Source organism: Musa acuminata, chromosome BXJ2-6 (assembly GCF_036884655.1).
Source record: "Musa acuminata AAA Group cultivar baxijiao chromosome BXJ2-6, Cavendish_Baxijiao_AAA, whole genome shotgun sequence".
Lineage (NCBI taxonomy): Eukaryota > Viridiplantae > Streptophyta > Magnoliopsida > Zingiberales > Musaceae > Musa > Musa acuminata.
In genome coordinates this window covers 3828280-3852906 of record NC_088343.1, presented here as the reverse complement: position 1 = coordinate 3852906, position 24627 = coordinate 3828280, and the positions used below count along the sequence as shown (strand labels likewise).

Here is a 24627-nt window from a genome sequence, read left to right as displayed (position 1 = left end):
ATAACCAAATTCTCCATCACAAACCATACCAATTCCATTATTCATGTGTCACTCTCCCTAAGCTGGCAAGTGTTGTGAAACCCCATCCAACTTTGCTGGTCCACATTCCCATTGCAAGCAATTGCGGTCACACCATTCTGTCATGAGAGCTCTATGATTCATGGATTCAAGTATATGAATTTAAATTCTTATTTGGCATATTATGCGCATATTATCGTTTTACATCATCACAATTAACATATTTATTTTCTAAGCCAGTTGATATGATCAAATAATTAATTTTATTTCATGAAGTGCATATCTATCTTCGAAATGTTCTTAGGACATTTATCATGCGAATTGGGGCCACCAGATGTTAGGATAGAGTTCTATAAAGTTCCCACCGATACATTGCACCGATGGAAGCGACGAAGATTATGGCCACCTCGTCATCGCCCACCAACCGCACGATGGCTGATCCGACGGTGCACACCGCAGGCTCCTGCGACCTCGCATGCCAACCTCCTATGCTATTCTTTGGACAAACTTAGTTCACTATAACTTTAACGTAGTCAACGGGTAATGGTGTGTGCTTGATTTGGTCAATACAAACTAACATACAATTTGTTCGCATCATTTGATGTAATAAAATTAATTTGAGTTAGTTCAATTTTTTTAGTATACTCATATTTAGAGGTAGGGATGTTATGATATTATTATGTTCCAATCTAAAATTTTAGCTTAGTAATGCAGCCATATAAGTTAGTTCATAATAAATCCTAAGAGAATATTTCACTTATGTTATATAATATTTTTGTTAGTCAATCCCACCATAAAAAACTCCTAAATTCATTATTACTTATTCGAAACTTTTGATTGATCTCATCCGACCTCGATCTTTATACACGACTTAATCATTCCATATATATCAAAATGATATTTTTGGATCACCGATTTATATTTATTTATTTATTCTTGGCATTCACTATATTATCAACCTAACTTAAATTGAAGCATAAATACTTGATAATTCAATTCACTACGTAGAATATATATAAAGCTCAATCAAACTAATTGATTATCTAAATCGATTAAAACTCAATTGAAATGATTTTTCGTCTATAATCATTTAAGACCTAATTAATAGACATCCGATCCAATTTAAATGACTCATATAGGTAATGGTACTCGAACGAACCCATTGCGTAGTCTACATTGATTCACCAATGCTTCTCCACCTAACAAAGAAAGTGACACAACAACTAAGCATTCATTGGCGATGTGAGGATGGCTTATATAATTTTCCGAAAAATAAAGACAATTAAAAGACATTAAATGGAGTTTCTGTCGAGAATATGACGCAATAAATTGGTTGGATGCGTAATCGGATCGTATCTCGAGCCCGTTTCCGACCGACATGACTTGATTGGATCCATTCGTGCTATCGGACCCGAGTTCGCGTTGACGCTTTCCCTCGAAGCCACAAGGAACTCGTCGCGAATCTTGATGTAACGAGGCTTCCGTCAATTCGCGGTGGAAATTGCCTGCACGAATATCGAGGTGGGAGGTCCTCGTCGTCACGCAACTTTGGGAGCACTTCAAGTTGGGCAACGCTGACGTGGCGAAATCTCATGCGTTCGCAGGAGGCCGCGGGAGCAAACGGAGTCGCTAAGATTGCCGCTTCGGTGTCTGAAACCGATGACATCGCGCCAGCGTTACTAAAGCTGGTAAATGCGCTTTCATTCTCTCTTCGTTGCCGACAGAAGCGAGGAGCGGAAAGGAGAAAAGAAGGGAAGAGGCGAGAGTTATTCTTCCTCCTCTGCCTCCCAAGATCCAGATGGGGTGGGGGTGGCTCGGATATCGGGATCTCCACCAGGGTGAAAAGCGGTGGAGTAAACGGCGGCAGCCGGTGAGATCTTGACGCCGGCTTGTGGATTCGAGATCCGTCCCTTGGTGGAGTTTGGCGAGCTTAATTTCTTGCATCGAATAAGTCGGTGGAAGAGGAGGCCATGGCGAGCTGGAGGTACAAGGCCGGTTTGTTTCTCATCCTGGCGGTGGTCGTCATTTGGGTCACCTCCGCCGAAGTCACGCAGGTCTAACCTAAATCCCTGCCTTTCCGTTTCTTGGCTTTGTCTGTGGATAAGGACCCCTGTTGTATCTTTCTTTTGAATTGCATTGCTATTGGTAAAGCTTTTGATGCTCGAGGATTACTGTCTCTTGTCATTTATGCTTTTTCTGTGAATTTAATATTGAAGTTCTCTTTTGGTTCTGCTCTCTAATGTCGCGAGAGAACGTTTGAAACGGTCGCTCGAGCAAACAAGTACTTTTTTAGGGAAAAGGGAAAAGCTTGGTGGGTGTTTCCGAAGGCCAATTTTAGGGGTAAATTTGTATTTTTGATCATCTTTGGACTCCTATTGATGAACGCCAGGAACCATTTGTCCAATCAGAATTGTCTCGGCGGATGACTCACCACCATTTTTTTGCATCTTAGCAATGGAAGAAGGTCTAGCCAAGTCATTGGATATTTGACCGAGGAGATTAATCACTCAGTGCCTTGATTTATGGACCAGAAGCCAAAGCATTACGGATAACTCTTGATATAATCGCTCTTGATGGGTTTATTTTAAAGAACATTATGGGATAAATGGAAGTACTATGTAACAAAATAAAAGATGTAAACGACCTCAAAAACAATATGCTCATAAAGCGCAAAGAAAATTTTTCATTAGCATTCTGGGATGAGTTTTGGAGGCAGTTGCATATCTGTATGATTGTTTGACAGAAGACACCAATGAGTTTATGGTAGTCCTAGCACATAAGACTCATAGTGTAGGAGAATTTCGAGCAAACAATTTGGAAGAAGACTGAATCGACTCTATGGGACCATAGTACTTTGGTCATGAGTATGACTGGATATTGAAATAGTAATTGAAGTCATATTTCTAATTCTTGGGATTAGGCAAGTTGAACCTACAGGATCCATTGTACCAATCGTATTCTACCAAGGGTTCAGGCACCATATACAAAGTGCACTTTGGAGGAAAGATTATCTTTGTTTCTCGGGAAAGAACTGCTAAGCACCTGTTCAAATTAAGGAGATGTATTTGGCTCTAATGACAGCATCAGATTGATGTGCCTCAATCAACTAGACACAATCTTCTTAACTGTTACATTATTACTGCTAGCATCATCTAGTTTGGCTTACTAACTCCTGAACCTACTTTCAGGTAAATGGGACACCTACTGATTCATCAACTTTGTTGTTTGATCAGATATAGATAATACACAATGTGTTTCCTTCATTTCCTTCTACTTATTTCCTTGCCGTCCTTTATCTGATTTGTTTATATTGTGTTGGAACACCATATTTGATACTATTAAGGTTTCCCATAATGAATTACTTTGTGGTCTTTTGATCATGACCTTGTTGAGTGATGAGAAACAATGATTTATTTAATTGAATGTAAACTTCATGTTAGAGAGTGAGACTTGGTACAACAGTTTGCTTCTTTATGAACTAGAAAACTAAGGTTCAAGTTTTGGAAACAATCTCTCCACTTAACTTATACCGTGTGCTAATAGTTTTGTATATTGTGAAGTTTTTGGTAGAACAAAATAAGTTTCTTCTTATATAAATTCAATAATGTTGTAAAAATATGCAGCCTGTTTTTTGTACTAATTCTTACATAATCTTTAACATTGTGATACAGGGTATATTTACAGACTACAAACAACCATTTGCTGTCACTTACTTGGGAGCCTCCCTTATGGTTGTTTACCTACCAGTAGCTTTCATCAAAGATTGGATATGTAATTTACTGAGAAAACATTCTTCTAGAAGTGGTAGAAGTACACAAATTGTCAGCAAACAATCATCTGGATCTCCTCTAAAGAATAGTGGGATTCAGAAGATGGTGGAAATGGAATCACAATCCCTTTTAACTAGAAAAGATAGCGAAGTTGACCTTTCTGCACAAGAAGAGGAACAATCATTCATTTCTGAGATCAGAGATGAAGTTGGTGCTGAAGTTCTGAAGGAAAGAAGATCATTCACTACTAAGGAGGTCATAATATATGGATTTTATCTTGCCCCTATTTGGTTCGTGACAGAGGTGAGGGTTGACTATTATTGCTGTGTATTCTGACCATGTTACATTCTTCTCCTTATGATGCATAAATTGAGGCAAAAAGTTTATCATTGCTCGTTTTAGTTTAGAGTTCTTAAGATATAACAGCCCTTGTATGTAACTATTGTAAATTTATATTTCAAAAGGTTTTGTAACACATACTGGCCCCCAAATTCTAACATCTTCATACAATTCTGATTGTTTTTCTTTTGTGTTCATTATTCTGATAGTAGTTTTAACAAAGCTCATGCTAGTTGCTACTTTATGCTTTCTAATTCTTTTGTAATGTAGGTGTAAATTTCGCAAATTGATGTCAACGAAGTACTTTCATTTTTTTCCCTTTTTTTAGATGTCATCTCTATTTAAGATGTTACACACAAAGAGCCTTGAGTCAAAGTGATAGACGAAGTCTCAGAAGTTCTTTTCTTTCGGGTGATGTTATCTATCTAAATGGCTGTATATGCATTTCTTCAGGATTTCAGTAGAAATTTATTACAATATTAGACTTTTTGGATGGCACACGCACAGATTCTTGTAAGTGGTAAAATGGAAATGCTTTTAGATAACCCTATGAAATGTCCTTCACCCCTATAAGAACTGAGGAATGTTCAAGCTAATCCTAAACAAAGTTAATTCTTCGAATGTTTTTGTTTGTATACAGCTTATACACTATTTAGGGGTGTTATGCTCAATAAAGAAAAAAGAAAACTGTGCTCTAATGTAAAGCTACATTTTTTAATTATGTAAGGGTACTAATATTTCTTTTGATGGATGGATATAGTATTTATCAAATGCAGCACTTGCAAGAACCAGTGTGGCAAGTACCACTGTGTTATCTTCAACTTCAGGGCTCTTTACTCTTTTTGTTGGTGTACTTCTGCGGCAAGACTCCTTAAACATGGCCAAAGTGGTTGCTGTTTTCGTTAGCATGGCTGGCGTTGTGATGACTACTCTTGGCAAGACTTGGGCAGCAGATGAGTCACAAATGAGCACCGCTAGGTACATTTTGTGTGTCGGTTGTTCTCTTTTGTGGTTGACTCGGGATATTCATATTTCTTTCTATGCATTTTTCAAGTTTTATTTCAGAACTTTAAACTTGATTTTAGGAAGAATTTCTTATAACTCGTCTTCCTTTCTTTATCATATATCTCATCAGTGATTGATAGCCTTTATTTCTGAAAATCAGAGTTCTACTCTTTGCAGTAATGGGAAGCGATCGCTTGCAGGGGATCTATTCGGTCTTCTTTCAGCGATGACATATGGTCTCTTTACTGGTATAGTAGGATCTGTATGTTCTTGCATTTTTGGTGTAAGCCCCAACTGGTTATGGATCACCAGACTCACACGAAATACCAAACATGAACAATGCAGTGCTTCTCAAAAAGTTTGCAGGAGAGGAAGGGGAAGGAGTTGATGTTCAAAAGCTGTTTGGATATGTTGGACTGTTTACACTTGTAGCTTTGTGGTGGCTTGGTAAAGACATTACTATGCTCTCTTACTAGATTAGAATGTCTGATATGTATAACAGGCTATAAGAATAAGAACTTATTATCAGTTATTTTGTCAAAACAATCCAACTCCTTTGGCTGCTCTAACAAATATTTTGAGTTGTAACTACAATTTTCATGCTTGTGATTTAGTGACAATTTAATTATATTCAATAGACACTATTTACTGATGATGAACAAGCAGACAGCGTTTTATGAGTCTGTCAGAAGGAGTTAACTATTATAGAGATGCTTCTCAGATCATTTGTTGTTTGCTTCTCTTGATAAAAGCTTATTGACTCAAGAATAAAATACGATGCATTTAACACAAAATTGTAAAGAAAAAAAGCCTGATAGTTCTTTGAAAGACCTGTAGCTACCCTCTGCAAAATTTGCTAATATTATGAGAATTTGCACATATTCTGTGTGATACTATGACACTTGGCATAGTTCTGACTTCTGACAATAGAACTTAACCAAGATCAACATGGGAACATTTATAGTAAATTTTAGAGGATGAAACAAAGCATAAATGTGTTATTGAGTCAACTATCTGCTCTAAGAGACTTGAGGCTGTTTTGTTCTCAATCACTCAATGCTGTTGGTAATTAATGGTGTTACAGTGTTTGGAGAGTGTATATTGTCCTGAATTGCACCTGCCCTGTTTTTGGTCACGAAGAAATGCTTTCTTTCTACCTAGATTTAAATGAGCAGCTTGCAATACCTTGCATTATGCACATTTCTGTGGGCACTTCATTCTTTCCTTTAGAACCTAGGTTCATGTTGCCATTTATGTGCCACCTTTGACATTGTTGATAAGACAGTTGATGAGTCTCCTACTTATATTACCTTATCAGTGTTTTCTATTCTGAAAAGTGTTTATTCTTAATAATGATGATTTGAGAATTTTTGTTTATCTGCTAACTTGCTGCTTAACTTTTTCGAACATATGTTGCTGTTCTGTCTTTGCAGTGTGGCCGTTGACTGCATTAGGGATCGAACCCAAGTTTACGATACCTCACTCTGCTAAAATGGAAGAAGTAGTGCTTGCTAATGGCTTTGTAGGAAGTGTACTCTCGGACTACTTCTGGTACATGTCCGACATAGTCGTAATGAAATTAGAATCATTGGACTTGTATTTGATTTAGAATATTATCTGCAACAGGGCATTGTGTGTTGTTTGGACCACACCTTTGGTAGCGACCTTAGGCATGTCGCTTACAATACCACTCGCCATGGTAGCTGATATGGTCATTCATGGTCGACATTATTCAGCAGTCTATATCCTTGGCTCAGCTCAGGTAATCTACCAAATGGCAGTTATTTTCTCATGATTGTCTCCGTTCTTGATAATTAAGCATGCATCTTTTATGCTTCTCTATAACTGATTTTTATGGGAAAAAGGTAATCTTGCTCTAAGCTCACAGTATTGTGGTGCACTGAAATTCCATTTAATGGGAAATCATAGGACTTACCAAGGTTCCTTGTCCAAAGAAACATGTCTAATATTACTTGCTATAGTTGGCATTTATGATTTTCAACTGAAATTCCATCCAAGGGAAGGTCAGGAATTTACTACTGTCAAAATAACAGAGCAAAGTTAATCCAATGGTTTGACAACTAATCATTTGCTACTTCAAAAGAATAAATTAAGTTCTACACACATAAGCCAAGGGAATCAATAAGAGCTAGCAACAATTTGAAAGAGACCTTTTTGGGGAAAAAAATACATCTTCTATAAAGACCATTGCAAAACCATGGATAATTGTGGACCCCTCTCTTTAATCTTATCATTTTCCTTTTTTTTTTGCCCTTCACAGTTGACGGTATGTAACAAACATCTTGTTTGATGGCCACCCATGGCTTACCTCTTTATATAAAGAAGATATAATTCATCTCTATTTCAATGTGGGAAGTTAAACGCTCTTTTGGTGGGATCATCGTTATCCAAACTAGTGCTGTATCCTTGTTTCAAATTCAGCAGTGTGAAGACATTGAAAAAACATTCTAGAACCTAGTGTCTCACTGTCTTGGGCTAACATTGACAAATAATATGGACCTTTTCTATCTCTCTTGCAACGTCCTCTTCTCATAGGATTTTGGTACGCTACAATTCTGTGTCTCACTTCACAGACCTCTATCTGCTTTTTACAGCTATTCTAGTTCAAAATCTGTCGTAAACAGGTCCTTACTGCTATGAAAAAACTAGCCGGTGCCAGCCACTTGTCCAAATGTGTTTGATCCAATTTTCAAAAATCATCTGAACTTTACCTATATGGGTCATTCATCATGACGATTCTGTGAAGCAAGATACTATTCACTGCCATCATTTCATATTGTTCCAACAATTCAACTCATAGGGTTGTCTGAAATTCTTTTATTCTTATTATTTAGTAATTTGGCCAACCTCGGTCATAAGCTAAAATTGTTCTGTTTAATTTCTCCACCTTGGGTCTTTCCACTAAGATGTGTTATTGTAACATCCTATTTAGATTTTTTATCCAAGAATTCTCCAGAGCACGTCCACTTGATTCCTATCCTTGATGGGTGCTATTGTTTTAATATCAGAGACTGAAAATTTCATGAACCAATAGACTCTATCCTACTCACATAAGTGCAACACCATAAGGAGAATAGAGAAAATAATCAAGGACTATAATGATGGTAGGCATAAAAGTTGTTGCTTTTCAGTGGCATGTCCTTGAAGGAAGCACGTTGGAAACTGTCAAATAAAAAAAATGATTTATCTGAGCTTAAATTAATAAATATGTATCCTAATATCTAAATTCAGGCTTTCACAAGCATGAAAGAATTGTCATAACTGTCACCAATTTGAAGAGATTTTACTCAGTTCATAGGGGGCATCGTATATCCTGCACAAGCCTGATAGAAAACTAGAAAGAGCCCAACAAGTCTCTTTGTTCTTTTCTCTCCCTACTCTTCATACAACCAACAAACATATGTTATTGAATATTCACCCATGGTTACTCTCCTTTTGTATATAATGGTGTGCTGATCAACTGAAGGCCTACAACTTTCTTTGACTTAGAATGGTCCATGATCCAAACAAAAAACAAGATCTTTTGCTTGTGCAATAGGAAAGCACCTGTAGGAAGCATCACCCTAAGGACGAAACTGTCATGGAAAGGATGTATGCCTTTGTACATGATGATAACATAATCATGTAACACAGTGGAATAACTTAAACCCCTTGTGCATATATTTGAACTTGGGTTTTACTCAAGACCATCATATAGATATTCAAATGATAAGCCAATTTATTCCCAAGAGAACCTTGAGCTGGAGGACAGGGTTTTGATTCTGAGTGGAGCCTTTAATGCAAGTGATGATGGGTTTCACCACTCTCATGTAACACAGTAGAATAATGCGAATCCATTGTGCATATATTTATTTGAACCTAGCATTTACCCATGCCAGTGCACATAAATATTTCAATGATGAACCAGTTTATTCTCAAGGCATACCTGAGCTGGAGAACAGGGTTTCGACTCTCTGAGTGGAGCCTTTAGTGCAAGTGATTATGGGTTTACCACTCTCAAGAAAACCCTAAGCCTTTCTATGCACAGGAGCACAACCAAGACCCCTATATAGAATTGTGGGTATTTATTCCATCGAAAATTACCCTAGTTTGGCATGTTCAACTTGGATGGGCAGCCACAAATCTTGATGATATCTAATAGAACTCCATAGCTTTTGACATTGTATTTACCAAATATATGAGACTTGGGAACCAAGTATACCATTTTATTAGTACCTTATTGGTGTATTCCATGCATGGCCATACTATGATTCCTAATGAGAAAAAAAAAAGCTATATCCATGTTGTATTTCAAAAGTAAGCTTACGTTAAGGATGTACAAATTTCATCTTCAAGCAAATGCGGTCTTAACCTGATTTTCTTTTTGGTCCTATTATACTTGCAGGTATTTGCTGGGTTTGTAATAGCTACTTTATCAGATCGATTATCCCGATTTTTGGGTTTCTAGCATCATCAAACGTATCGCAACACCATGATTCTTTACTCGAGAACTGTTTATGTTCGTATTGGAAATTGAAGTGATCCCAGACTACCCTCACAAATATGTCGAGCATCACACAAGAATATCTAACTATTGTATGATTGAATTTGTTGGTATAGGTAGGATTAATTGCTGCCATTTCTTTATATTCACATCTATCGTTAACTATTTTGCCAAGTGTATATAGATTTTCAGCTACCATCTTCATCCTGCAATTATTCGTAAGTGTTGTGTTCGCAACAACAGTCGGTAAATGACTGATTCGACTCTCAGAAATTTTAAATTACCAGCGTGTGTCACATTTACATGTCATGTTGCTCTTCCAGCAGGTTTTCTATTGCTTTAATGCTATTTATTTGCTTTAATGTATATAAATCTGATTTATTGTATGAAGCAATAGACTTAACTTTGTTTTGCCTACAAGTTGGTGAATCATTAGCCATGCTTTCGATCGATGGTAGAGTCCAAAGGTACCCAATTTCTTAATTGTTGAGCTGCTTTGTATGAAGCTATTGGCTTGCAACTAATGGCTGCCTTTCTTGAGTGAATACTTACAGTTGGTGGATTAAGCAGGTTGGATGAGCATGAATGCGAAGAGAAACTCACTATATCTGCATTTTCGAGAAATTGTCGTATAATTTAAGCTAGTAAATATCTAACTATGCAAGAGAAACAAAAGTGCACAAAGATGTAGATAGAATAAGCAACACCAAGCCAGGGCTCACTTGATGCATGTTCTTACCAGTCTATGCTCGATCCATTTGACTACGTACAATGTTGGATGGTATTCTGATCTGAGTTGAGAATCGTGCTTCCTTTGTGATTGATGATCTTGAGCACCTGAAGGTGATGGCTGAGCGATGTGCAGTGTCGCACGTGGGAGCCTTCGACGTACAGGACTCTCCCCACTCGTGCTCACTCTCTAGATGGATAAAGGAGATATGTATCAACACCGCAAGAAGGACAGAATCAAACCAAACCTGGGTAAGCCATTAATTCAGGATACCTCCAAGAGAGTACAATGTGGGGCCTAATCTGTCAGTAATGGATCAGCTTCACCGAATGCAATTCGACACAAGCCTAATAATGGTGTCACTTACGGTGTATTCAATATTTTTAATAAATATTATTAATATTATTTAAAAATAATAATAATATAAATTAGTTAAATAAAAATATTATAATAATTAAAATAAATAAAAATTAAAAATTAAAAATTAAAAAAATATTTAATATATCATTGATATATTTCGAAACATTTCAAACGTTATCCATATGCTTTATTTGTTGTGAACTAAATATATTTTTAATAAAATAAATTTATAATTATGTATCTATTCTACGTTGCATTTGATATCAAATTTTTTTGAAAAAAATTTAAAAAATATTTTAAAATTTAAAAGTATTGTTTGAAAAAAAAACTTAAAAAAAGATAAATCACGGAGGCTACTAAGCCCTTGACACTCGCTCCGCCTTCGCCACAGTCGTCGGATCACCGACAATGGGAGCGGCGGCGATATTGTCGGGCCTCCTTACTGAGATCCTGATCCCGGCGGCAGCCGTCGTCGGGATCGCCTTCGCGTTGGTGCAATGGCTGCTGGTCTCCAAGGTGAAGCTTTCTCCGGAGGACTCGGCCAACAGCAAGGATGGGGTCTCCGACTACCTCATCGAGGAGGAGGAAGGGCTCAATGACCACAACGTCGTCGTGAAGTGCGCCGAGATCCAGAGCGCCATCTCTGAAGGTGATAGATATAGTGTTTGTGCGTTCTTTTTAGTTATTTGGTTTTAGTTTTGCGGACACTCGAAGGGTTTTAAAGATCTTTGTCTCAGTTCTTGGGGGGAAGAAGAAGATCTTTTGTGGCTTTACGATTTTGTTTTAGCTTAAGTGGTATTTCTATGAATAATGGAGCTAATGGAAATGGTAGGTCATGATTTCTTTTAATTGATGTTTTCCTTGATTTGACGTTTTTTTTTTTTTTCTCTTTTGGCTAATATTTTTTGTAGTCATTATATTTTGGTTGGATAAAAAAGAATTTTTGAGAACACATATTGATTCGTGCTTTTCTAGTGCCCTAACGTTTTCTTCTTCTTGATTTTTCTGAAAGATAGGTTAAATTCTGAAGTTAAAAACCTTTTTTTTACTCGTATTCGTGGATATTTGTTGCTGTAGGTTGAAGTAATTTGGGGAGTAACTTCAATTTTGTTTTCTCCTAGAAATGTGTTATCATACTTATAAATGTGCGGTTAATCAATCTTGGATAATCTTTCTTTGTTGGTCCTCTTAATGTTTTTTTGTCTTCTGGAATGATTATTTTGAGCTGTTTTAGAATTGTGACAATGGTTTTAGTTTATTTGCTTCTTGCTTGTTACGCTAAGGCTATGCAAGATTAAGATGTGAAGATTCAGTTGTTTGTTTCGTCGAATCTTATATAACCTAAACCATCAAGAAGTGGTCTTTAAGTAATATGATATTTATTGAACGAAAGCATTGGAGGAAATAAAAAAAAGAATATGTCAGATGAAATTTCATGATCTTAAATTTAGATCTGGTCGTATTTTAGTGTCATTTAGATTTGGTGCTATTTTAGTGTTCTGTACCTACAGCAGCTCTAAACTTCATGATCATAAATTGACATTACAACAGAGGACAACCACAAACTTATCATGGAATTTAATCCGATTTTCTCCTGGAAAGAGACTTCCTTTTCCCCTTTTTCTCCAAGTGACTAAACTTATCTGATTTAAGTGTCACTTATTTCTTCAGATATTGCATGCAAGTCGTCTTTATCGTTGAATGTGTTGCTTCCATCTGTGGGTCTATTCCTGACAATCTCATATTAATATTACAAAGGAAATTGCTTAGTTATAGAATTGTAATATGGCATATTGGATCAAATTTGTCTGATCAAAAGGTCTGATTGTATTCTTTTTGTGCAATATGTAATTATTAGTATCACTTAGTAAGGAAAACCCTTAGTTATCACTCATATAGTGACAAATTTTCTGACTCCAGTTGAGTTGTCGATTATTTCTTTATGCATCTGAATGTTAACCTCAACTCGACATATTTCCTGAGTAGGATACTATGCTCCTAAGATTTTCCAAATTATTACTTCTTGCCTGTTGATTCCTTTTCTCCTTTCCCATATTGTTCTCTTTAACAAATAGCAAATATATTACTTGAGTGCTGATTGGCGATCTATATGATGGTAATCTGACATCAAGCTTTGCTATGCATGTGAGCAGGAGCAACTTCATTCCTTTTCACCGAATACCAATATGTTGGAATCTTCATGGTTGCTTTTGCAGTCCTGATTTTCCTATTTCTTGGTTCTGTGGAAGGCTTTAGCACAAAAGCTCAACCATGTACCTATAGCAAGGATAAGTATTGCAAACCAGCACTTGCAAACGCTGGCTTCAGTACAATCTCCTTCTTGCTTGGTGCAACAACGTCCCTGGTTTCTGGTTTTCTTGGGATGAAAATTGCAACCTATGCTAATGCAAGAACAACTCTAGAAGCTAGGAAGGGTGTTGGAAAAGCTTTCATCACCGCTTTCCGGTCTGGTGCAGTCATGGGCTTCTTGCTTGCTGCAAATGGCTTGTTGGTCCTCTATATTGCCATCAACTTATTCAAATTGTACTATGGTGATGACTGGGAAGGCCTTTTTGAGTCAATTACTGGTTATGGTCTTGGTGGGTCTTCCATGGCTCTTTTCGGTAGAGTAGGGGGTGGTATCTACACAAAAGCTGCTGATGTTGGTGCTGATCTTGTTGGTAAGGTTGAAAGGAACATTCCTGAAGATGACCCTAGAAACCCAGCCGTAAGTTCTTCTGGTTCTATATGTCATGTTTCTTTCCCATGTTTTCTTCCTTATGTTTTATCTACCGAAAGTTCCAGATAAATTTATCCAGTTCATACTAGCATTCTAGTCGGTGATTTCTTTTCTTTTATTCGTATTTTTAATTTTGTATGTATAATACAGGTGATTGCTGACAATGTTGGAGACAATGTTGGAGATATTGCTGGGATGGGATCTGATCTTTTTGGTTCTTATGCTGAATCATCATGTGCTGCACTTGTTGTTGCCTCCATTTCTTCATTTGGAGTCAACCATGATTTCACTGCCATGTGCTACCCTTTGCTTATTAGCTCCATGGGAATCATAGTTTGTTTGATAACTACTCTCTTTGCAACCGATTTTTTTGAGATAAAGGCTGTAAAAGAAATCGAACCTGCTTTAAAATGGCAGCTCATAATCTCTACTGCACTTATGACTGTTGGTATTGCAATCATCAGTTGGATAGCTCTCCCGTCAACTTTTACAATTTTCAGTTTTGGTGACCAGAAGCAGGTAAAAAATTGGTAAGTACTATACTCCTTTTGTTTCTTAAAATGGTAAGTTTTAAATAGAAACTAATTGTTAGAGATGGACAGGGAATTGTTCTTCTGTGTTGCAATTGGATTATGGGCTGGCCTGGTCATTGGATTTGTCACCGAATACTATACGAGTAATGCATATAGGTAAAAAAAATTGGTTCTTCTATTCTTCCAAACATGGGCTACCATGATTTTGTAATTCATTGATAGTGCTGTATGTTAACTGCTCATTTTACAGTCCTGTCCAAGATGTTGCTGATTCCTGCCGAACTGGAGCTGCCACTAATGTCATTTTTGGGCTGGCTTTAGGATACAAGTCTGTCATTATCCCCATTTTTGCCATTGCCATCAGCATATTTGTTAGCTTTAGTCTTGCTGCCATGTATGGTATTGCTGTTGCTGCTTTAGGCATGCTGAGCACTATAGCAACTGGCCTGGCCATCGACGCCTATGGACCAATCAGTGACAATGCTGGAGGCATCGCTGAGATGGCTGGAATGAGCCATAGAATTCGGGAGAGAACAGATGCACTCGATGCTGCAGGCAACACCACTGCAGCCATAGGAAAGGTATGTGCAAAATGTTTTCTGCAATCTATTAACAATAATGGGTCTGCTCGAAGGTTCGCAAGGAAACTTGCTCTGAGCTTGGCAAGTAAGTTGATCATGCCTTCTTGCCTTTGGCAGCTATTTTGCATTTTAGATAGGTGGATGCAGATTCTTTCACTACTTCATTTGATTAAAAAAATTGTTTGCAACTGCACTTGCAGAAAACCGTGTCATAGAACTGTTACTGTAATAGTGACTTCTAAGTTTGTGAAGCTGCTCTCCACAATCAGATTTCTAGTATTCATTTATCAGTTTTTTTTTTCTTCTTTTACATACAAGCTACTTGGGGAAATATTTTGAAAAAAGGCTATTTCTATAACCTCTTAGAGAAAGAAGGCTATTTGAGGAAAACATTTCTCTTTGAAAGCAGTCATCATATTTCTGACCAAAATTTGTGCTTATACTACGTTCTCGATTGCATCAATTAATTGCCTATGACAAAATTTTGTATTACACCTCCGAGTGTTTTGACTGTACAATTTGTGTCAACTTCATTACCAGCTATGAATATTGCACTAAGATCGTCACAAGGTTCTTTACATTTGAACTTATCTTGAGGTCCTAGGTTCCGAAAATGGTTCTTATTTTAATTGCCTTTCCCCAGGGCTTTGCTATTGGTTCTGCTGCCTTGGTGTCCCTTGCACTCTTTGGTGCCTTTGTGAGTCGGGCGGCCATCTCCACCGTTGATGTTCTGACTCCAAAGGTGTTCATCGGGTTAATTGTTGGTGCCATGCTTCCTTACTGGTTCTCGGCCATGACCATGAAGAGTGTCGGCAGTGCTGCTCTGAAGATGGTAGAGGAGGTCCGCAGGCAGTTCAACACTATACCGGGGCTTATGGATGGTAGCACTAGACCTGATTATGCGACCTGTGTAAAGATCTCCACAGATGCCTCAATCAAGGAAATGATTCCTCCTGGTGCTCTGGTGATGCTTACACCACTTATTGTTGGAACCTTCTTTGGTGTGGAAACCCTATCTGGGGTTCTTGCTGGGTCACTCGTTTCTGGGGTGCAGGTATGCAGAAATAATCTAACGATTAGTCGGCATTTGTTGTGTTAGTAATGCTGGTTTGTTATGCCACAGATTGCTATCTCTGCATCTAACACTGGTGGTGCATGGGACAATGCAAAGAAGTATATCGAGGTAACACTACCTTTTCTACTCATGTTCTTTTACATATTAGCCTAAACGTTTCCCTTTGATTGCACTTTGAGCTTTGACCCAGTAATTATTACAATAAAAAAGGTAGTTGCTCTAATGAGACTAGATGTGGTTATTTTGAATGTGTTTATTTTCCTGCCGGAGTATGTCTTAATTGCTCATATCTTTCACATCAGAGTCTCTAATTAATTGAGGCAACAATGTGATTTGCTATTCTCATTTGATGTTAGGCTGGGGCATCAGATCATGCAAGGAGTCTTGGCCCTAAAGGATCTGATCCCCACAAGGCTGCTGTTATTGGTGACACCATTGGGGACCCTCTCAAGGATACATCTGGGCCATCACTTAACATTCTCATCAAGCTAATGGCAGTGGAGTCTCTTGTGTTTGCACCATTCTTTGCTACTCATGGTGGTCTCCTGTTCAAGATCTTCTAACATGGAGGAGAATGGGAAAACTTGATGATGCTTGTACTTTAAGAGTACTTAGATCTTAATCCACCTCAATGTTTGATTAGTAATTGCACCCGTTATTTGTCATTTTTATCTTTTGCTGTCAGAGTTATGTTTATCATCATTGGTTGATCCTGTATCACTAGATTAGGTCAGTGGTCACTGTAAAAATTCCATGTTGGCAAGGGAACAAACAAAATTTCCTTATGGATGATGATGGTAATCATGATGATCATTGTGGTCTAGTGGACAGTAAACATTCTTGAGAGAATGAGATCAAACATGTGTTTGGTGCCTCTCTTGCATGACTTACAGAATTGTGTATTGAATCTACATTTGGGTACTGTTATTGGGAAAAAAAGTTAGCCTAGAGATGAATCTGTTTGTAGAATTCACCTAAAACTTGCAAAGCCAGTGCTTGCTCCATGTCGCATTTGGAGTGTTCTTGTCTGACCGATTCACAGGGTAATGAGATGAGTTATTTCATCCTGAATGCTGTGGAAAAATGGAAAGTGGACAGAAGGAAGAAGATGTTGAATGATGCAATGAAAAAGAACCCAATTGCCAAAAAGGGGGAAAACAAAGGTCAGAGGCATCACACCTGAATCTTTTCTCATCTCAGTAGGGATGGCAATCAAAATTTGCCTTCACCAATTAACCTCATCTGCAAATGTAAAATTAATCATGGAAAACAAAAGAAAAGAGACAAAATTCAAGCCATGAGTGAGGGAGATTCATAACTTTTTGAGCATAAACTGGTAAGAGCCACTAATCTGTAAGGATCTACTAGGAAAAAAGAATCAGCAAGAACTCCAATGTAAAAGTGGCAGAATATTCTTCTGAATCAGGTTAACTAGGTTAATTAGCATAGCCAGAACAAATTCCAAGTACATTGTGATTGCTACAAGGCTTACCTTTGTTAACAAACAACACCACTGATAAGACACTGCTACTGTAATTACATTACTAAAGGAAACAATACCAGCTACATTAACACATCAAGCAACTAAGAAGGAACTCTTTCTTATTCAACCCTTGTTAGGTTTGTTGTCACTGTAGGGACACACCTTCAAAATAATTGGATCAACACCAAAAACAATAAAGTGAAGTGAAAAACAATGCTGGTGAGTACTGTCTAAAATACTTGAGAAGTTGAAAAGTATGCTCTCATGCACCATGTTAAACAAAAAAAAGCAAGTACAAAGCACACAACCAATGTTGATTGGCTTAATTAGATCGACCGATGACCTTCTGTGAGCAAACATGTAAAGGAACATTAGTATTATGGCCAACAGCTTGTTCGTCAATCATTACAGAGATATATTGGTGCATAAATCTTTTGCTTCCTGCTTCATTCAACTTTGCTGCGGATGAAACCTTAAGCAGTCCATGGAATCATTAATAGTTTGATTTCAGAAACTAATTTGAGGCAAAGATACCGAACTTGCATAATGTACAAAAGAAAAGGATTTAGAAACAGTAAACCGTTAGCATACCTACACGGACCACAGTAACATCAGACATCTTAATCAACTTTTCATTATTAAGATATGTAGCAAGGAAAAATAAAGCCCAATGCCATGGTTAAAAACTGGCTCGTATTGGTTTTGTCATTGTCTTGAGCCACTTGCACAAGATCTTAATAACATTTGGCAACAAAAAAAATTTCGGCAACAAGACATTCACTGCTCCACATGTACAAATCTCCAATAATTTTCTGCAACAATGACCATTAAAGAACTTCTTCCATAGTTATTCAAGTGCTCATTCACCTCAGTGAGACCCTGCATCTCCATTCTCCACAACGTGAAGAGGACCACAAACCTTCTACGAAACAGAATTCTACACAACAAATCTATGCCTGCAAGCAGACATGATTTTCTGAAAATGTTTTACTAGATTGTCAGGAGGAGTTGTAATTCTATGTCTCGGTACCACAAACGAATCTGAAATACCAAAATTTGTACTACATTTCCTTTTAGACGGGTTTTCTCTCATGCATTATGGGGACAACATGTGGGCAACTTGGCCAGCGAAATTTTGTCGGTGTTAAGGACACGTGAAAGAATGATACGTTACTGCAAGGAGGATCCGACTATAATGCAGTAAGAATATCTGCAAAAGATAAAAGATTCACTACAAGGATTAGATCCGAAAAGAATAAAGGTAATTGAGACAGTAAATACTTCTACAGTTTTGCAAAGTTATGTCTTAGAATCAAATGATGCTATAAAAGATAATGCTATCCATTCATGTATTTCACAGTTATGTTTGATGGTCTAAGGTAAGGTTATTAACTTGCTATTTAGTCAATAAAGAAAGAGTAACAAAGGCAGTTCGAAATTGTGATATCGAATATATTACTTAGTGAATCATATATTTTAATACAACAAAGAAATCTAGCATCCTTTGCATGTTGAACAATCAGAATGTTTTAAGTACTGGTAGCCAATGCAGCATATCAGACATAGTAATTATGATTATCAGGAGGAGTTATAATTCTAACTGGAAAACTTTTCATCTTTCACCCATATATTCAATTCTACAAAAGCCATTTCATTAATTGAGATCATATACATACTCATCATAAGAAGGGCAATCATCATCTACTGAAACTCAGATCCATCACTCTCAATCTTGGCAGCTTCTAAAGAACATTTACGGATCTTTTACTTGTAGTTTGATCTTCTCAGAGTGACCCAAACATGGTATATCTTAGATACCAAATGGCTGATTTAAATTATCACGCATATCATGCCCTGAGAGGTTGCAAGCAGTGTCTGCCATACCGAAGCATACCGCCCGTACCGGGTGGTACGTACCGGTCCGATAGGTACTCGGTACGCGGACCGCCCGGTACCGCTACAGTACCACAGTACTGTACTGTAGCACTGTACAGTATACAAAAATAATATAAAATTATCGGTACACCAGGGTCTACCGCTCGGTACGCCCTGGTGTACCGCCCGGTACACCGATACCGTACCGTACCGAGCCCAGGTCGAAACTCCGGTACGATACGGTATGGCGGACCTTGGTTGCAAGTCCATGAAAGTTCATTGTCTTGTGTCCATAAGCATCTCGAGAGACACTCGGTTCACGTCTTTGCCACCAGGAAAACAAAATAAACAAGATTTTTGTAAATTTACTTTTAGCTACCGCCAATGTGGGGTTCAAGAGATCTAAAATTGCAGGAGAGGAGGCATAAATTTGCTTTAAATGGACCATAATTAAGTAGCTTAGAAACCATTGAAGTGAAAGTGGCATGATTAAATACACTTACGCACATAGTCATAACTCATAAGGACTACCTTCAAAGACTCGAACAGAGCAGTACTTTCATTTAAAATGCTGCAAACTTCATAACCTTCAATGCCGCATGGAAAAAGAATGACACAAAAGAGAAATATCTGTTTTCTTCTTTGGAGTGCCGTTGACAACTAAGAAACTACTAATTTAAAGAAAAAGTTCAAAAAACTACATGTAACAGATCAAAGACACGAAAAATATAGACAATATCATCTCAACAGTTCACCTTTTACTTGTTTCAAGTTGGCTGACTATTGTAATTGCTCAATGATTCTATTCATGATAAGAAGCACAAAAGAGAAATGGTGCTAACATATATGGGCCTCTGTTATAAAGCAATCTATCATGTTCCCAAACAATAAACTCAAAGCTTTAAGTACGCTTCTTCAACAAAATGCTATAATCCATGGATAGGTGAAGATCATATGGAGATAAGGGTTAGCAAAGGAAAAGGATACTGCCGACTCAGAGAAACAATAAACTCACTGTCGACTTGGAAAAAACTATGAAACTCATGACCTCTAGATTTGGTTAAAACTATATCATGATGTAAAAACCTTAAGTGATGGTTAAGCATTATCATCATCTATTGTGTGATCCACATTTGTGTTATTATGTCAATTTTTGAAGTAGCAAAGTGACATGTATAAGAAAACAACAGTTGAAATGCATTAACAAAGCAGCACACTCTACTAAAACACTCAGCAAAATATTTCCTTGGTGTTCTGCTCAATAGATATTTTGTTCAGAGATTAATAAACGATAACAATTTGATATTTTGAATTAACACAATTCTTCACTATTGCTGTTTCTTCTTGCACTAAGAAAACCTACATAAACTTTGATATGGCACGATCTCTCTTTGTGATACAAAACCTCTGTTGAGTAGATTTATCCATCATCATTAACTTATTTAAGAAAGAGCAAGCTTGCATAAACTTATGCAACTTATCTGAGAAAAGATGATCTCAAATAGATTTATGCAAGCATTATTAAACATATTAAGAAAGGGATAGATCTTGTTTGATAAGCACATCACCTAAGTTTCCAGTTACGTGCATAGAGGTAATGCTATACAGTTAAGTTGGGATAACTCACATACAAAAATGCCATATGGCAGCATCAATCAAGGTCCGCCATATCGTACCATACCGGAGTTTCGACCCGGGCTCGGTACGGTACGGTACCGGTGTACCGCTGTAGCAGTGCTATAGTATAATACTGTAGCATTGTATCAGTACTACAGTGTAGTACTGTAGCACTATAGCGGTACCGGACGGTCCACGGACCGGTACGTACCGCCCGATACGGGTGGTATGCTTCGGTACGACAGACACTGCCATCAATAATGCCATACAGTTGACCTGAAGCCAATTCTTCCTCTTTTTCTTTAATGCATGTAAAATAATCACTTTCTTTCTCTCTCACTTGTGCAGTTGAATTCAAGTCGATGCACCTATTGATCCAGACCTAATCCCAAAATGCATCATGTCAAGCAATTACAAGAACTTGAATTAGGCACCGTTTGACATCTTGAAAAAAAGAATCAAGATAAACTATTATGGTAAGCAGTTTACTCAAAACCAGCCCTCATTTGATAGGGTTGTGTTCCTAGTGATAAAAAGTATGAGGCCCGAAATGAGACATACAAAGCTAGTATGACTGCAGCATGGAATTCATAAGTCACATGTTCAATGTTATTCAACCTAGGCGCAATCCTTCGGTACTCGGGCTTACTGAAAAGCTCTAAACCATAAGCTCGTATCTTAGACAGTGATCAAATGTCAGTACATTCAATAAATATATGAACTTGTACTCCAGCATCTTAAGTGGATAACACACAAGTTAGTAGCAACCTGTGACAACAAAAAGCAGAAAAATCCAGTAACATATCCTCCCTAGATTTTAGAGGATACAGTAGCCAGATCAAACTACAAAGGTAACAATAAGACTATGGGATTGTCTACCTAGATATCTATTCAAAATACTCCAGAAAAGAGACACAGCAAAAACTTATCATCCAACATAACAACACAACTAAAACAAGAACGAAACCGACAAAAAACATACTCCAAGCTTTCTTACTATTGCACGACAATATTCAAAATAATCCAGCAAAAGGCACAGAAAAAAATTATTATCCAACAATAACAACGCAACTAAAACAACAATGAAATGGACAAAAAACATACTCCAAGCTTTCTTACTATTGCACAACAATCTTCAAAATTATCCAGCAAAAGACACAGCAAAACCTTATTATCCAACAATAACAACACAACTAAAATCAGAACGAAACCAACAAAAAGAGTACTCCAAGCTTTCTTACTTTCGAACAGCAATATTATCTAATACTTTATATTGTACACTATAAAAAATCTAAATTTCAGCAAACTTGTTGAAAAAGAATGAAAATCATCAGTCTTCCTTTCATAAATAGCGATATCACATTCAGAAATAGGGAGTACCCTTTCCCTGATCCATTGGCACTTGCCAACTACGTGATTGTTATCTTCATAAACCAGCCTACCGAATGCATCTCCGCATAGGACTGGAAATCCTGTGGGAGGAAAAGAAAAGGATAACATTGAATGATAACTAAGTAACCGGAAAAAGAAAACTACTTGCATACATAGTGACAAGAAAAGAAAAAGGACATTCTTCAATTATCCTTGGCGACAGGCGCACTACTGCCGTTAGGGCTCTCGAAGAGCTGCTTGCGCAGGATGTCATGCAGGCGGCCGAAGAGCTCCTTCTTGAGGGAATCGAAGGCGAGCTCGAGGCGTTCAAGCAACTCGGTAGAGTTCTTGTTGTACATGAAGAGGCCGTTGTAAAGGTCGAAACTGTCGCTACAGGTGTTCTCTACGAGTTTGAGCAGGGTCTCGTAGCCCTTGGTGTTGATGGGAGTGGACTTAAGGTCGAGCTTGGCGAGGATGCGGCCGACGGTGTGGGTCAGGAACTGGATCTCGGCGGCGTTCTCGTCGTGCTCAGCGCAGGACATTTCGACCATGCGGCAGCCCTCCCGAGCGAAGATGTCGAGGAAGCGGCGGCATCGGTCGACGCGGTCCTCTGAGTCACCGATGCGAACCTTGTCGTAGACGAAGGGGAGACCTGCCCATCCGTGTTTGCCGCTCTCAGGGCCGAACATGGGGTGGGTGCAGAGGATGTCGAAGTCCGGTGGCAGGATGTGGAGGAGGAGGTTCTTGGGGAACTCCTTGACGGAGAGCACGTCGACGAAGAGGGTGCTGCGCCGGAGGCGCTGAAAGGGGAGGGAGCGGAGGACGGCCTCGGCGGAGAGGATGGAGGTGCATAGGAGCACCACATCCGGGTGCTGCTCGCACAGATCGTGAGGGTCGCGGAAGAAGGCGGCGCCGAGGGATCCAGCGACGGCGGAGTGATCGGAGCGGGAGTAGGCGAGGATGGCGTGGCCCTGCGCAGCGAACGTGCGGGCCAGGAACTGCCCGAAGTTGCCGAAGCCGACGATCGCGATCTTGAGGCACGCGCGCTGCTCCAACTCCTCTGACGCCCGCGACTCGTAGTCGAACGCTTGGGCTGCGTCCAGAGCCCGCACCGTTCCGCCGCCCCAAGGGCGTCGCTGACGGTGGCATCGCCCCGAGGGGACGCGGAAGACGCGGGAGAGGAGCGTGGCCCTCGGCCGGAATGACGGCAGGTTCAGGAGCCGCGGCGGCGGCGGAAGAGGATGGGGGAGCGAGGCGAACTGCGAATGCGAAGGGATCATTTTGACGAGCGGTCCGACGACGCGGCGAGGGCAGAAGGGCGATCGAGACGGCGATAAGTTGTATGCTTTATGTTAGCAAAGCGTAATGAAACTTTACATATCTGCCCTTTTAAATATTAGTAATATTATGTTTGCCCTCCAATTTTATATATCCCTTTAAATATTAAAATTCTTTTGTGTACATCAATAATTAACACTACTCATAATTATCATCATTTTTTTAAAATAAATCTTAAAATACAACACCAATAATTTGATAAGATATCAATATCAATAATCTTAAATGAACTCATAATCCAATGCAAATCGACTTATAGAAAAATAAGATTTAAAATATGTTTCATTATTGATTTTAAATAATAAATAAATTAGGAGATTTTCATGTGAATTGACTTATAGTCTTTTGAAAAGCTCCCACCCTAAGCCTAATAAAAAATATATATACTTAATAAATTAGATTGAATCACCCTATGCATTGGTTCAACACCATCTACTCTAAGATCAATCTACCAAAAAAAAAAGTTATTATTATATGGAGCATTACAAGAATTATGAAAAAAGTGAGACGTTTATATGAAAAATAAGATTTTTTTATAAATTAATACTTAAAAAATAAACATAACTTTTATATTTTTATATAACATATATATCATTTCAAACATTAAATTTATTTTTTATCATTATTATTTATATGTAATATATATATTATTATATATGTAATCAATAATTATATTTAGTCTCATAATGATTGAGAAGTGTGAAGTAAGAATTTAGTTCCATATATTTTAGTTAATTTTAAAAGAATAAAATCGTATTGAACCAATGATAATATCTTTTTATGTCTTGAGATGATGTGATGATTGATTTAACCATGCTGTACATAGAATCTGATTAAGCCAATCATCATCGTATGTTCTCGGATGCTACACTCTAAACTCTAAGTCTGAAGTAACATGTGCGTTGACTTGGACTTTGAGTTGTTTTCGTTTCTCCAACCAAAGTCAACATGCATGTTGGACTTGGACAGCTAAAATATGAATTAACGACTCATATGTTAGACAACACATATGTCGTAGCTGGTGAGTCAGAACGGTTAGATCCACGGGCCAATGTCGGGAGTTTTCTGTAGGGTGATTCGGATGATGAGATACCCAAGCTCTCGGGAAGGAGTGCTGGTTGACGTTGGTCGAGATCAGGACTGATTAGCGACTCCTTAGTGCTAAGCTGATTGTGTTCCTGTGCCGAGTCCCTCGCTATCGATGAGTGATCGCTCTCTTGCAAAAATGGCCTATGTCAGGTGGTACCCGATCATAACCCCTCCGACGAGCAAGTTAGTAACGAGAGGG

At 38.2% G+C, this 24627-nt stretch overlaps 3 protein-coding genes across 3 annotated transcripts; 2 read left to right on the top strand and 1 right to left on the bottom strand.

The window, feature by feature from the left end:
• The first annotated feature begins 1714 nt into the window (after positions 1 to 1714).
• Positions 1715 to 9996, top strand: LOC135614284 (uncharacterized vacuolar membrane protein YML018C-like). The gene is made up of 8 exons (XM_065111469.1): positions 1715 to 2072; positions 3690 to 4091; positions 4888 to 5105; positions 5310 to 5380; positions 5478 to 5579; positions 6566 to 6683; positions 6759 to 6894; positions 9538 to 9996. The coding sequence occupies exons 1-8, from the start codon at positions 1989 to 1991 to the stop codon at positions 9598 to 9600; spliced, it is 1194 nt and encodes a 397-aa protein (XP_064967541.1). The 5' UTR covers positions 1715 to 1988; the 3' UTR covers positions 9601 to 9996.
• A 1088-nt stretch (positions 9997 to 11084) lies between these two features.
• On the top strand, positions 11085 to 16529 carry LOC135614282 (pyrophosphate-energized vacuolar membrane proton pump-like). Its single transcript, XM_065111467.1, has 8 exons — positions 11085 to 11375; positions 12880 to 13454; positions 13617 to 13996; positions 14069 to 14155; positions 14250 to 14580; positions 15224 to 15634; positions 15704 to 15763; positions 16012 to 16529. Exons 1-8 carry the CDS (start codon positions 11135 to 11137, stop codon positions 16216 to 16218), a joined length of 2292 nt encoding a protein of 763 aa, XP_064967539.1. The 5' UTR covers positions 11085 to 11134; the 3' UTR covers positions 16219 to 16529.
• A 1223-nt stretch (positions 16530 to 17752) lies between these two features.
• On the bottom strand, positions 17753 to 23328 carry LOC135614283 (arogenate dehydrogenase 2, chloroplastic-like). The gene is made up of 2 exons (XM_065111468.1): positions 22011 to 23328; positions 17753 to 18348 (listed from the first exon to the last, which is right to left on the bottom strand). Exon 1 carries the CDS (start codon positions 23279 to 23281, stop codon positions 22205 to 22207), a length of 1077 nt encoding a protein of 358 aa, XP_064967540.1. The 5' UTR covers positions 23282 to 23328; the 3' UTR covers positions 17753 to 18348; positions 22011 to 22204.
• Positions 23329 to 24627: the final 1299 nt, after the last annotated feature.

Coding starts and splice junctions, on each gene's coding strand:
- LOC135614284 (XM_065111469.1), top strand. CDS start 1,989: ATGGCGAGCTGGAGGTACAAGGCCGGTTTGTTTCTCATCCTGGCGGTG. Junction 5,106..5,309: donor TCACAAATGAGCACCGCTAG/GTACATTTTGTG, acceptor TACTCTTTGCAG/TAATGGGAAGCGATCGCTTG. Junction 6,895..9,537: donor ATATCCTTGGCTCAGCTCAG/GTAATCTACCAA, acceptor TTATACTTGCAG/GTATTTGCTGGGTTTGTAAT.
- LOC135614282 (XM_065111467.1), top strand. CDS start 11,135: ATGGGAGCGGCGGCGATATTGTCGGGCCTCCTTACTGAGATCCTGATC. Junction 13,455..13,616: donor ATGACCCTAGAAACCCAGCC/GTAAGTTCTTCT, acceptor TGTATAATACAG/GTGATTGCTGACAATGTTGG. Junction 15,764..16,011: donor ATGCAAAGAAGTATATCGAG/GTAACACTACCT, acceptor ATTTGATGTTAG/GCTGGGGCATCAGATCATGC.
- LOC135614283 (XM_065111468.1), bottom strand. CDS start 23,281: ATGATCCCTTCGCATTCGCAGTTCGCCTCGCTCCCCCATCCTCTTCCG.